This window comes from Colletotrichum gloeosporioides, assembly GCF_011800055.1.
Source record: "Colletotrichum gloeosporioides strain Lc1 chromosome Unknown consensus_50, whole genome shotgun sequence".
Taxonomy (NCBI): domain Eukaryota; kingdom Fungi; phylum Ascomycota; class Sordariomycetes; order Glomerellales; family Glomerellaceae; genus Colletotrichum; species Colletotrichum gloeosporioides.
This window is the reverse complement of record NW_025544695.1, coordinates 345923-359416: the sequence shown is the minus strand read 5'-3', so window position 1 is coordinate 359416 and position 13494 is coordinate 345923. Positions and strand designations below refer to the sequence as shown.

At 51.3% G+C, this 13494-nt stretch overlaps 5 protein-coding genes across 5 annotated transcripts; 3 read left to right on the top strand and 2 right to left on the bottom strand.

Moving 5' to 3' along the window:
* Positions 1 to 470: 470 nt before the first annotated feature.
* GCG54_00000592 (Glycosyltransferase sdnJ) lies at positions 471 to 2082 on the top strand (the record flags this gene model as incomplete). Its single annotated transcript, XM_045400728.1, has 5 exons — positions 471 to 722; positions 758 to 1023; positions 1078 to 1642; positions 1691 to 1752; positions 1815 to 2082. The coding sequence occupies 5 exons, from the start codon at positions 471 to 473 to the stop codon at positions 2080 to 2082; spliced, it is 1413 nt and encodes a 470-aa protein (XP_045263401.1).
* Positions 2083 to 5573: 3491 nt separating this feature from the next.
* On the top strand, positions 5574 to 7347 carry GCG54_00000591 (5-methylthioadenosine/S-adenosylhomocysteine deaminase; the record flags this gene model as incomplete). The annotated part of the gene is made up of 3 exons (XM_045400727.1): positions 5574 to 6418; positions 6475 to 6527; positions 6587 to 7347. The coding sequence occupies 3 exons, from the start codon at positions 5574 to 5576 to the stop codon at positions 7345 to 7347; spliced, it is 1659 nt and encodes a 552-aa protein (XP_045263400.1).
* A 329-nt stretch (positions 7348 to 7676) lies between these two features.
* On the bottom strand, positions 7677 to 9283 carry GCG54_00000590 (uncharacterized protein; the record flags this gene model as incomplete). The annotated part of the gene is made up of 3 exons (XM_045400726.1): positions 7677 to 8418; positions 8475 to 8552; positions 8610 to 9283. 3 exons carry the CDS (start codon positions 9281 to 9283, stop codon positions 7677 to 7679), a joined length of 1494 nt encoding a protein of 497 aa, XP_045263399.1.
* A 1308-nt stretch (positions 9284 to 10591) lies between these two features.
* GCG54_00000589 (DOPA 4 5-dioxygenase) lies at positions 10592 to 11345 on the top strand (the record flags this gene model as incomplete). The annotated part of the gene is made up of 4 exons (XM_045400725.1): positions 10592 to 10763; positions 10817 to 10891; positions 10951 to 11017; positions 11087 to 11345. The coding sequence occupies 4 exons, from the start codon at positions 10592 to 10594 to the stop codon at positions 11343 to 11345; spliced, it is 573 nt and encodes a 190-aa protein (XP_045263398.1).
* Positions 11346 to 11437: 92 nt separating this feature from the next.
* On the bottom strand, positions 11438 to 13393 carry GCG54_00000588 (uncharacterized protein; the record flags this gene model as incomplete). Its single annotated transcript, XM_045400724.1, has 1 exon — positions 11438 to 13393. The coding sequence occupies one exon, from the start codon at positions 13391 to 13393 to the stop codon at positions 11438 to 11440; it is 1956 nt and encodes a 651-aa protein (XP_045263397.1).
* Between the last annotated feature and the right edge of the window lie 101 nt (positions 13394 to 13494).

Sequence of the window (13494 nt, the reverse complement as noted above, 5' to 3'; positions counted from 1 at the left end):
ACATCGCACAGTTGGGATGAAGTTTTCGATCTGCCAAGCGTTGTTTGGCATTAATACCGTCTGCAAAGTCCGTATATTCGACTCATAAATAGTACGTAAAGCTCAAGTTCATGTTTATCTTTCGATTGCCACACACGCAGAGCTTAGAGCGGTGTCCACCTGCAGCCCGCTCAGCCACATGTGGCGCCTTAAACTCCTCACCGATCAGAATTATCTTTCATCATTTCGGAAGTCAGAACAATAGTAATCCCTAAGCCGACTCGGTATTTGATGGCTTGATAGACAAAAGCGAAATCTCTCAAAGCTTATTTCAGCCAATGAGGTGACTTGCGGGACTTTACGTGGGGTCGATTTGACAACATCGAACGCGCTCTGGTGTCTGTGTCGGTAGACATCACAACGTTGTGATTCAGGATTATTTTCATCTCACATGCTCCCATGACGATTTATTGTCGGCTCCAATTTCAAGGATGTCTCCAAAGCGTAAGATGCTCATGCTCACCAAATCTGAGTATGGTCAAGCCAACATCTTCCTGGCAACATGCCACGCGCTGATGGGCACGGACCCTGACGTCGAGATCCATCTGGCGTCCTTCGCACCGATCAGGACTGCAGTAACTGCTGCCTCTGAAGCCGGTATAAAAGCCCATCCGAACGCCAGCTCGATCGAGTTTCATGAGACTCGCGGGACGCATTACTTCAAGGCCTTACTCTCCCCTGAGGTTGGTGGCAGACGATTACTTGAGATTGCACCGAGCTTCCGAACAATGCCCACTGTCTTACGAATCATCGCCCGGGCTCCATGCCGTACACCGGGTTGGAAATGGTGGAGAACTGCAATGAAATTCGGCGAATCATTGAAGAGGTGGAGCCAGATCTGACTCTGGTGGACGACATGTTTATACCGGAGTTGACGATGGCTCGACATATGCGCATCAAGTGGATGATCCTGTCACCCAACACACTTAAGGACCTTGCATTGCCGCAGCAACCTAGAGCAGCTTTCTTCTGGAAGTATCCGTGGTAAGAGACAACACTTCCCAAGCCAACAACAAACGCGTTTTTGACTATGGACAGTGTGGGAACCGCTCTTCCGTTCCCAATACCATGGCACCTCATCCCAATAAACGTGCTATACGTGTTCTTTCTCATATTCTTCATGATCTTCAACAGTCATGCCCGTAGGGCACGGGCTTATGTAACCGAGAAGACCGGGGCTATGGTCTTTGATCAGCAAGAGTTCAGTAATCCGCAGCCAACCTTGAAGATGCTTATGGCGATCAGCCCAGAGTTCGACTTCCCAGTCGACTTGAAGCCGGAAAATATCATCCACTGTGGCCCCATAATGCGACCAGTCCCAGCAGTCGAGGAAGTCGATCCTAAGCTGCATACCTGGCTCGCTCGAGGACCGACGGTGTTCATTAACTTGGGGACATTGTCGTGGACCACGGAAGATCAGGCCGTTGAAATGGCACAGGCCATACGTTTGCTTATCACTGGTTGGCGGGAGAAGAATAGAGACAGAAGGCTTCAGGTCCTGTGGAAGCTGAAGCAGACCACCGACGGGCATGTCGACTACGATGTCTACAACAAAGGCTGTCGGCTTGAGATCATCTTGGGGAGCGAGTTTGACAACGACACTGTAAGGGTTGTGAAATAGGTGGACGCAGGGCCGTATGCAGTTCTGCAGACAGGAAACATCATTTGCTCGGTCAACCACGGTGGAGCGAACTCATTTTGGGAAGCACTTTGGTGAGAGACCATAAAAGTGTAATTCTCGCAAGGGGGAGTAAAGCTGACTGGTATCGATGAAGGACTGGTGTTCCTCAGGTTGTACTACCTGTCTGGGCGGATACTTACGACTTTGCTCAACGGGCTGAGTATCTTGGTATCGGAAAATGGGTTAGCCCGAATACGGCACCGAGATACCGTGCCAAGGAACTTGGAGACGCGCTGACACAGGTGGTCATCGGCCATAATGCTAGAAAGGTTCAACTAAAATCAAATGAGCTTGCGAAGCAAAGATTACAATTGGGAGAGGGCCGAGACGTGGCTGCGAGGCATATTGTTGAAAACATCTAGGTCTTTTTAAAAGCAGACATAGGTGAGTAATTCATTGTTCGTTTGCTATCTCCGACGCATTTGCTTTTAGTGGTCACGTTTGTTTGAAGTGAAAAACAATTTCGGTGGTAAGTTGGAGTGTAATAGCGTTTTCAAATAATCTGAAAAGATTCACCAACATTGTGATTGGTCAACCGAAGACACCATACATTCCTCACGAAGGTGGTTGAGTGTTGTTTCAAGCAAGTTGCGCAACATAGAGATTGAAAAGAAACCCCTGCCAATTTCCATACCATCTCAACTTCTCTCCCTGTTAACCCTGTATTTGTCACTGCTCTGTTCGTTTGCCTTCCCTTTGCACTGGGCGCGTTAATTAGGGCGAAAAACCTCGTGTCTTGCTGGCTCCTGTCAAGATTGTCTGTTTCCAGTGGGCAATGGCCTGCCTTCATACAGAACCGTCAACAGACGCGAAACGCCCACTAGGACTGAGGTCTTGGCTTCAAGCAGTACACACAGATACGGGCTTGGTAGCACCAGAAGCAGTGACTCCCATTCGCTCCATCCCGAGGTGACTAGAACGAGACAACCGGAAATTCCGAATCCCAGGATTGCGGCGGCTGCTTTTGCGTTGGCCACATGGGAGCCATTTCCAATTAACGGCATAAGTAGGGCCATGAGACACAGAAGGTAGCTGATACTGAGAAATACAATCCCAAAGGTAATAACAAACATGTTTACTTGGGCCCATGGGTTGTAATACATGCCGGCAACCCATAGCCAAGATGTCGCTGCGCCAGAGAGGATCATAAGACGCTCCCCAGCTGAGTGCGGCGCGTCCTTCGAAGGAAACATCCTCAGAGTTGAGCCGTTCTCCGTGATGTTTGTGATGTAGATGTTGCCGACACGTTTTGTTGAGTGTTTTGCACCGGTGGGGACGTAAAAGCGAAGGTTATGGCTGCTATCGAACCCAGACACGTGAAACGTCTACCGTTGAGAGAGAGGCCACGCGTTGTAAAGAAGTCAAGGTATTGAGTGCACGGCGAAAGCTCAGAGACTGAGAGGTGGCGGAGATGCGGACTTTGTATGCATTCTGATGTGCTCTCCAGGTGCCCAAAGGAGTTTGAAGCTTGGATTAGCCACCATATACCCTGATGTCGAATAAATGGATGCCTAAGACTGCTTAAGTTAAATCTTAATTTCTCGGTCTGTCCGCGTGGCGCCGATATGATGGAGCCGAGCGGAACGCCTCATGTGCAGCCTCACAACTTTATGGGTCTGCCAAGTTATACCTTTTATCAAACATTCGAGAAAATCGCAGTCCTTTTCGTACATTAAAACTTGATGTGTTGACCGCGAAGGCAGCATAGTTTTCTCGAATGAATGATTTCTATTCCATGCTCGAAGTAAAGTTCTCCAGATTGCACTAACTGGACACACCAATGCCATCTTCCTTTCCGATTTTCTGTCTACTTTCTGTCACCTCTGCCATCATGCATTGTCATTCAACTCCTTTCCTTGCGCCTGCTTTTCCACTGCCCCTATGATCCTTCTACTGTGTGATATCACTGTTTCAGCCGCTAAGGTGGTCAAAAGTGCTCGATGTGGACAGCTTGGAAGCTCCTTAGAAGCATCATCAGCCCCTATGCAGCCTGAAACCCGGATTCTTGTTCGTCCACTCTTAATGGCGGTACTCTCTCTTCGTCTCTACAACGTGCAACGAGGCCACGAAGCGTGAAATTATACATCCTCAAATTTGACGTGCAGATGCGCGGGCATGACTACGACTATTGTTGAATGTTCCATTGACGAGTTGAGTTGGTGTTTTCAAATGCAGTGAAAACTGAGCTGCAAAACCGGGTTTGCTTAGTCCCCCTTTCCCGAGTTGAACATTGATGCACTTACTAAATCTGACGAGAACGAGGGGAACAACAAAAAGAGCATCAAGGCCTACATACATCTTTTGATAAAATGCTATCAAAACCGAGGATCTAGGGCGATGTTTCTCTCCGTGTCACGCGATAGCTGTGAACGCGTGGATATCCGTAAGTCCGTAAGTCCGTTAAACCCCTAGGCCCCTGTTCGGGTCACGTCCTGCAAGATCTCATCCACTATGACTGCTCTTACTTTACCCTTGCCGTTGATGTCACTCATGGTAAGCGTCGTCAACGTTGAGGGCAACTCTAAGGGGCCAGAATGTCGGACCCAGCATTTGGGTGCAAGTGAGAGAAAGCGTTGTCGCGGTGGACCCGGCTCAACATGCGTCTTTCATGTTGCAAAAGATTGACTTTGCGATAAGATAATTGACCTCCAACACCTCTTGGCACTATCACATAGTTTAACCTTCTGTTGATTGACATATCAAAGGTAACATGCATTTTGCTTGGCAGGCACCAAACTCGTGTGCCAGGAGCCATAACGTCAGTCTTTGCGAAATGCAGATCGATCTGGAAGCAGTCGTCGGGATGGATATTACGAATCCCTTGGAGTCTTCTCCCTTCTAGAACATCCACGACGGGAACGGTATTACGGCAGTTCGGACAGGAATACCGGGGATAATCGCGCGCCACACAACATCCCGGTCCGGTACTCTAGGGCGGGTCCGGCGAACTGCCGTAGTGGGTCTTTACCGACCTGATTCCACCCGCCTCCACGCCAATACCACGCTTCTCCCGCCGGATGATGACGATGCATTTTGGCCAGCCACCAACCGAGGAACCACTTTCAGTCAGCGCTGACGAGTGTGGGGGCGTTCGAATGTTTCGAACCACAATTGCAAGCTGCCAAGAAGGAAGAGTAAACATGATCCGAGCCTGCCGGAAAACATCACAAGACGAACCAGGAGCGTGGTGACAGAAACCAAACCGCCTTACATCCGAGGAGAAGTAATACGGATCTCTGCTTCAGGAATAGGGTCTTTTGTTTGATTGGTCGGATTATGAAAAAACTGACTGTCGAATCCAACAAGCTTACTCTCTCGAGCAGTAAGACGGCGCGTCATCCTAAATCCGAATGGGTGCCTAGAGGTCAAGTTATGCTTTGGCCGCTAATGATAAATACGAATGATTAGAGGAACCTGTAAGCAACCAGGAATAAAGTGCGTTCGTCGCATTTAAAATCTCCATTTGTGGAGCTACAAGCTAAAGCCTGCGTCCGAGCTACCAAGAAGCATTAGAGCATCGGCGGTCACGATGTCAGGTACCCACCTAAACGTCTTTCTGGGCCATGGTGGTGTCCTCCCGGGGATTCCATGACCGCATCTTCCGCCTTTCCACAACAATGCTATCCGATGGCAGCTCTCTAGATCCCCACCTGATGGCAAAAAACGCCGGGCACATGATGGAGCTTGGGAGTGATTGGCTTTTCTCAAGGAATCTCACCCAATGCTGAGCGTTCGCTAGTTCAGGCATCCCGGAAGGCGCCGGATTGGCACGCTCGGATATCCACATCGCTCTACGGCTGCCCAAAGTACCAATTCAGATTCTGAATCTTGATAATACTAGCATCAGCAAACAATGGTGTGGGGATGGCGCTACTCCGAGAAAGTATTTAAACAAGTCAACGGCCCCGCTGATGCTCAGTCACATTCCATCGTCCGACTGCAGCGAGAGAAGGCATTTTTGAAGGAAAACCGGCAACAGGCTTCACTCAACATGCATACCCTCAACTTGGTAACGTCTCTAGCGGCCTCTGTCGGTCTGGCCAGCGCTTCGTCGGTCCTCCTACAGGGTGGCACTATCGTCGGCTTCGATGACCAGACCAACTCGCTCAACGTTGTCCGCAACGGCTCTCTTCTCATCACCGACGACCGTATCACGGCTATCTACACCGCCGAGGAGGCTTCTAGTCAGCCCGCCAGTGGTAATGAGACACAGGTTGTGGACGTGACCAACAAGATCATAACTCCCGGCTTCGTCGACACTCATCGCCACGGCTGGCAGACTGCCTTCAAGACCATCGGTTCGAACACGTCTCTCGCTGAATACTTCACCCGCTACGGAGAATATGCCGCTGCTGGCCTTCTCAGTCCCGACGATGTCTACATCGGCCAGTTGACAGGGCTTTATGAGGCTCTCAATGCTGGTGTCACTACCACCCTCGACCACGCTCATCACACATGGTCCAACGCCACTGCAGAAGCTGGATTGAAGGGCAGCATCGACAGCGGTGCAAGGGTCTTCTGGTCTTATGCCTTCCATAACGTCACCAACTACACCGTGTCTGAGCAGCTGGCGAACTTCAGAGACATCGCAACTAAGGCCGAGTTTGATGGCTCTGCCACAAGCCTTGGTGTTGCCTGCGACTTCTTCGGTCCCGACCCAGTCCTTGACCAGGTCAATGCTGTCGTCGACCTTGCCAAGTAAAATTTCTCAACATAAGACTAAAACCTCGAGGCATTTGCTAACATTCACTTAGGGAGTTCAACGTCTCGGTCATTACAACTCACAGTCTTCAAGGGCCTTGGGGCAGTAAGTCATTCGTTGAACCTCCTCTTCAATTAAGTCCAAGTCACTGATAGCTCCCCTAGTCACCAACAGCCCTGAGGACCTGCATGCAGTCGGTGCCCTCAACACCAGCATCCCCGTCGTCTTCTCTCACGCCTCATTCCTGACCTACCGCGGCGCCTCTCTCCTCCGCTCCACAAACCAGTACATCTCCATCACCCCAGAATCCGAGATGCACTACGGCCACACCCACCCCAACAGCCACCTGATTCAGGACCAAGCCGCCATCGGCGTCGACACCCACTTCACTTTCTCCACCGACATCCTCACCCAGGCTCGTCTCTGGTTACAGAGCACCCGCCGCTTACTCTACCAGCAGGTCCTGGCCCACTGGAAGGTCCCCACCTCCACTCCCATGACCGCTAACCAGGCCTTCCTCATGGCCACCCGCAACGGCGGCCTCGCCCTGCGCCGTCCCGACCTAGGCGTCATCGCCAAGGGAGCCAAGGCCGATGTTGTCGTTTGGGATGGCGAGAGCCCTGCGCTGCTCGGATGGATCGACCCTGTCGCTGCAGTGATTCTCCACGCCAGCGTTGGTGACATCCAGCATGTTCTTGTTGACGGAAAGTTTGTCAAGAAGGACCGCGAGCTAGTGGCTGCCAACTACTCTAGTGTCCGTACAGAGTTCTTGAGGAGCGCACGTAAGATTCAGGATACTTGGAGGAACATCCCATTCGAGGCTCTGGACGGCGCATTCAGCGCGTCTGGCGCCGCTTATGAAGCTCCACTTGAGGTTGATGTTCTCACTGGTGAGCAGTCAGGATACGGGACAACGTTTGTCTAGTTCGTTTGTAAAAAAGGCACCCCAGCGTGTTAGGTACACGTAGGACATGATGTTTCAATTGTAATTATTTCTCATTCAAGATTTCGTAGTGACTCACTGAGGTGGCCGCTGAAATTTCATGTATCATAATCAGTTGGGGGCGTAAGCCAAATTTGTATTTTGAGATTAATGCAATAGGTTTAAATGAGAGTTGTGTTGTTGAAGACATGAGTAGTCAAGGGGGGATGTGTTGAAACACTAATCCGTACCTCGCGAGCTGTACTCGACATGGTAGAGGAAATCCGAAGCACCCTCTCTACTGGTCCTCCTTCTCTTCACGAAAGCCTTCTTTAGTTTCCGTTGACCATGCCAGGCTCTCTGCCGTTGATGTATTGCCAGAGTCTGCTGTCATTAGCCACCTTGTTCTTATCGCCCTTGCGGAGGCCTCTGCCCTGAACCATGGTGGCATCAAGGAAGTACTTGTGGCCCCTGCCCTCCTTGCCCTCAACGACACCAGTCAAGGTGTTGTTAAGGGGGAGGATTCTGTCGAGGTAGTGCTGGTTAAGCAGGTGGCCCCACTTGCCCTTGTTCTTGAAGAGAAGTCCGTTGAAGTTGTTCTGTCTGGGGGTGACACCAAGAATGTTGGCAATGGCAGACTCATGCGACTGGCGCTTGTGGCGGTGGCTCTTCTTGGAGTGGTTCTTGGCCTCCTTGGTCTGCTCGGAAATCAGAGACTTGAAGTGAGTGACACCCCACTCGGCGACAAAGTCACCATCGTTGGCGTAGTGCTCAATGTGTCCGACGACGTACTCGCCCTCGTCGATCTTGGGGTTGTTGAAGTGGTTGGCAGCGTTTCCGAAGGTGTAGATCTCAAGCTTCTTGAGATCCTTGCGGGCGCAGTGGGAGAGGAGCCAGTCAAGAATGATGCTGCCCTCAAGGCCGCCCTGAGAGTGAAGAATGAGAACGACCCTGTCCTTGGCGGGGTCGGCAACAGCTCCAGCGATAAGAGCGTAGCACTCTCTAGTGTCGGTTGTGCCGAAGTAGAAGCATCTCTCCACGAGACACTGGATCGTGTCGAAAACGACGCCAGCCCTGTCACCGATGTATTAGGCCGTACGTTCATGATTAATATAATTGAAGTTACTCACGTCTTGTTGTGGACACCAGTGATGGGACGGTGGAAGGTTCTGGACAATCTGTTCAGGTTGCCCTGCAGCCAGTGGGAGCTTTTATTGTGTCAGCAGGATCGAAGCAATTACATCGACGGAAACTAGTCTACTTACCCAACGGAGACACCGTTGAGGAAAATCCACTTCTCGTTCTCGTGCTTAACCCAGTTCTCAGATTCGGGGATCTGGTGGGACTCGAGAACACCTCCCTTGACACCGGAGTTAAGAGGAATGCAGGCGAGGTAGTTGATGGCGACGAAGGCGATGGCGTAAGGCAGGACCGCGGTGAACGGGAAGGTCGCGATGAAAGGGAGGGACAAAAGGAAGGCAAGTTGAGTGGCGATCAGGACGGTGTGAGCAGCCAGGCAGATGAGGTTTCCGACGGAGGGGTAGAGCTCGTCCATCTCACCAGAGGGGTAATGAGGGTCGATGATTTGTTGGAACCTCTCCTGGAAGTAGGTGACGGCACGGTTGATGGCGCCAAATCGGATCATGTGGGGGACCCAGGCCTGGTCCAGAGGCGGGGATCTGGTGTGGCCGCGGTGGGGGTAGGCCAACGGGAACACGACGACGGGAAGCTTGTAGGCCTTCAGGACGAAGAGCTTCAGGTCATCCCACAGAAGCTGCCATGGCGGGGCTGTGTGGTATGCCGGCAGCTCGACCACGACCTTCTCAACTTGCGTTCTACCAGCCTTGTTGACGGAGGTGACCTCGATGGTCTCGGTGATGTTCGTCTCCACGGTCTCGTAGACCTCGACGCTGTCCGTCAGTGCTGCGGGGGAGGCCATGGTGATGTTGTCGTGATCTCGGATCACTGAGAAAACAACTAAAGACTGAACCAGGTGAGATTGAGAGCCTGTCCAAACACAACTAAGCTTCGTGGCAGAATCTCAGCTTATATCATCGACGAGCCGTTGGCATATGCTCCTTCTTCACATGCAGTTTCTTGTTTGTATCGTTGTCGTGAGACCTTTCGACACCGATCCCCGCAAGCAGAATTCCTTCCAACGCGCAACAAGAATTGAGTTCGAGTTGATGTCTCTCAATCACATGCAAAATATTGCCGTGTATGCGCAGAAAGTTTGTGAAACGTGAGACCAGATACTCGGTGATCGGCCAGTGTCATTTCTAAAGTCTTACCCTGATAGCTCAGTGGCGCCTGGCACAGCCTTTGGACACAGCGTGGTAAATATGCAGAGTCATTGCGATGTTTCTGCCTGCTGTTGTATTTTGATGCTGACAACTTGGCATGGAATTTCTTCTGGAATGGTCTGCCGCTTCGGGGTACTGCTAGTGTGAGAAGCTGATAAGGCAGGCGTGACAGGGGGAGTCGATCATCTGCATTGGGCATCCTTATCGCACAAGATGCGACTTTGTGTCTCGGATTTGATGTCTCGGGGACTCCCGCCTGGCAATCGTACACATCTCAACCTGCAGCTTACGTGTTGATACCAATTTGATGTTGATGCTGGATACGAGTCCGAACTCGGACTGGAAAGAAATACAACGAGCTCTGTATCCCTTCCATTGACAGAATTCTCAAGAGTGCCCTTGCTGAGACCAAATAGTAGATGATTGTCCGAACTTCTGATGGCATTCCATGTCCTTGGGTCTTTCTGTTCTTATTCCCGGCTGCCTCGTAATATGACACCAACATTCTGCAGTCGATCACACGTGATCAGTTGTGCACCATTCCTCGAGCATCACAACTAGTATAGGTAACATTCTCACCAGTGCTACCTACCAGCGTCACGAACAAACCCCGCAATTTTGGCCACAACCGGGCAGCAGAAAAAAGTGGTAAGACTGTTTTTTTCCAGTGCAACAATCGAAAGTAATCATGACTCGGATTCCATCGGCTCCGCTCTAACCGGTCGTAGCCGAGTCCGTCTCTCATCCCGCGGCCGCCGCACGCAAAAGCCACGTTAATGGCGTGCTCCAACAGCTGTTTACTCCGCATGTTCAACTTCCGAGAGGAGTCTCAGCCACACCGGAATCTTAACTTCATTCCGAACGCGCCTCCACCTCCGTAAAGAAGCCGGGGAAAAGCAACAACAACAAAGTTTGAACGTTTGTGTTTTGTTTACTCTCTCAGAATGACCATGGTCACTCAATCCACGCTGCCCGCGCCACAGGACGATTTGAAGACGGTCGTCGAGAGTCGGACTCGGGAGTGGCACTTTCATATCTATTTTCTGCTGCAGTCGCCCACGGAGACTGCGCGGGCGCTTGCGCTTCGTGATGCTGTGCTGAGGCTTCGCCGCGATGGTAACACTGGTCTACCACAATGCTGATGTACAGCCACTGACGTTGATGCACAGGCGCGTTCGTCGCTGTCCCGCTGTTCCGAGTGAATGAGTATCCTATCGGACCTCACCCCGCCGGATCGTACGAAAGTTTGTAGACCTGAAATTACATCAGCGCATCTGTGTTCAGGCTAATCAGTCGTACTTAGTCTGGGTTCCCGACTCATCATTTTCAGATGTCTTCTACTATTTGGCATCAAATCGAGGCAACTTAAGGTGCGTAGATAACCAGAGAAAAGTGCCAATCATCACAATGCCCAAGTCTAGCTCTAACACAGTACTCAGTGTCCTTGTTCACCCTTTGACATCAAAACAACGCCGGGATCATGAGTCCAGCAATGCCTGGATGGGGAATCCGTGGCCTATTTACCTAGATAGTCTGCCCCGCGACGGTGAAATCCCGCTCCAGTATCCCGAACTAGGTCTTGGCTGGTCAACATCGCCTGAGCAAGAAATCTCCCTTGAGGAAAGGCGGAAACGAGGAGCAGAGCTTGAAGCACTTCTAGCCAACGATTCGGAAGCTGCTCCGGCTCCCAAGGACTAGTATGACGTTTGCTCAGATTGACAGTATATTCGGAACGACTTGACTGCATCTCCCGCACCTCCGAAGTAGTCCCTCCCAGTACACCCATATATTCAAATCAATGAAATATCCGTCAAAAAGAAGCTGTCATCGCCATGTAACTTTAAGTCCCTCGAACCACATCCTATTCGCTTAAACTTATTGTGGCCCACTTCCTCGAGAGTGAGAATATCAGTATGCCGTTGCCCCACGACGAGTGCCCAGCAATCCCGTGCCACTTCGCGGTCACGGTCCATGGTAATACTTCCTCCGTAACGCGTCTCTCCTTCAAAGGCTAGACTGCCTTCGTGAACTGCATCACTACGCTTGGACCTATTACCAGGAGCATATCGCATCTTAGCGATGAGTCCACCCAGCTTCAAAGCGCCTTCAACCTTTGGGGCCGCGAAGTCGTTCATTGCAACATTCATATCGATCCGCAGGCTTTGGATGGAGGCATGCGGCTGCCAGGGTACCTTTCCTACCCTCATAGGGAACAGTATTTCCCCATCAATGCTAGCCCAACTCCAACTTGGAGCCCGCGGCTTCGCTGGTAACCGCAGGTGCGGAGGAAATTCCTTACCATACGCACCAGACGTACGCGCTCGCCACAAAATGCCTTGGAAGATTTCCTCTGCCCAAAGCCCAGCAACATACGAACCGCCAATTTTGGTTGATCCGAAACGACTAGCAACACCTGCCAGCGCTGGCAGCTTGTCTTCGCCAAAAGTCAGACTTCTTTTGCTAAACTCTTCCACAATTGTATACCAATGTTGCAAGCTCGTCGTAGTTCCGAGGGATAAGTTTTTACGCGCTACCTCAAAGCTCATGGGTGTGGCGTAGTAGTATGCGTCATGAGGAATCCCGTCCTCTCGAGCCGTGATGGTCGGACACTCCCAATACATCTGTTCGCGTCCAATGTACAGTGTGAACTTTGACAATGCCCACTCTTGCATGCACCACCCGCGGCTGTTCAGCAGGCCTCCTTCGACTGCTTGGAGGTAGTCCAATGGATGTTCGGAGAAAATAAATCCTTGACCCAACCTGACCCTTTTGTGGGACCTCGGGACGAGGAAGCCATGGGTGCTGCCTGGGGAGTCCAACGCTGAGATTGTAACTCTTGCATTGCTGTAGACAGTTGCCATTCTTGCTGCTTCTGTGGCCCAATCAGCTGCCGAGTCTTGTATAATGCACATGGCGTCGATCCACAAATACCGCAGGCCAAGCTCTCTTGTAAGCGTTATAGCATCAAGGAAGTTTTGCGGTAGGGCGTGCATCGGGAGAGCAACTTGATATGCTTCGAGATTGCCCATTGTCATCTTGCAGGGGATGTTCCCGCCCCAACAGTGGCTCAGAGCTGCATAGTGCCCAGTAAGACTGTTTGTGATGCGCAGTGATGCTGGAGCTCCCGGGATGGTCCCGACATCAATAACTCGTGTTGGCAGTTCGCGTGCTGGTGTCGAGCAAGTCGAGTGGTTCTCGATACAATCCTTCATCCAAAATCGTGCAGTCTCGAATGAGTCCACTGACATGGAACTGTCCGGTATGGCTCGCGCGAAATCAGGCGTTGTCCTGCTTTCTCGATCTGAAAGGCAAAAGGAGGAAATTTCTCCCTCGTAAGGACGTATTGTGCTTATGTCGAAAAAGCAACCCTGAATACCTGGTCTCCGATCGTCCAACGACGTCGCGAAGATCGAGCGTTTTGGTTCCGTTTTCACTGAATAATATCCAGCGAAAAGAGCGAGATGAGTGACCTGCGGTCGATGTTCCGAGCGATGGCCGTCCCAGATGGCGCGGCACATAGCACAGCCTTGAGCGCTGTTTTCGAGATCACTGGCAGTCTTGTGGTGAATGAAGCCAGGACCATATTCGGAAAAGCCATGAGTTTTCCCCGAGATCATTTTCTCTGTCCACATACCATCCCTGGGAAGCTCATAACGGCGGCCAAAGTCTGAGGCTATGAGATCGTCCGTGAATCTCTGGCAGAGAGCGCAGAGCGGATCTCGTGAATGGTCGCCAGTGGCGTCCATGGCGATGTCCGGACTTTTACCCCAAACACCTGTTGTAGGCGAGGCTATATCTGTGCTGGAGAATGCCGTGTTATAGAATGCGAAACAAACAGCAGCCTGTG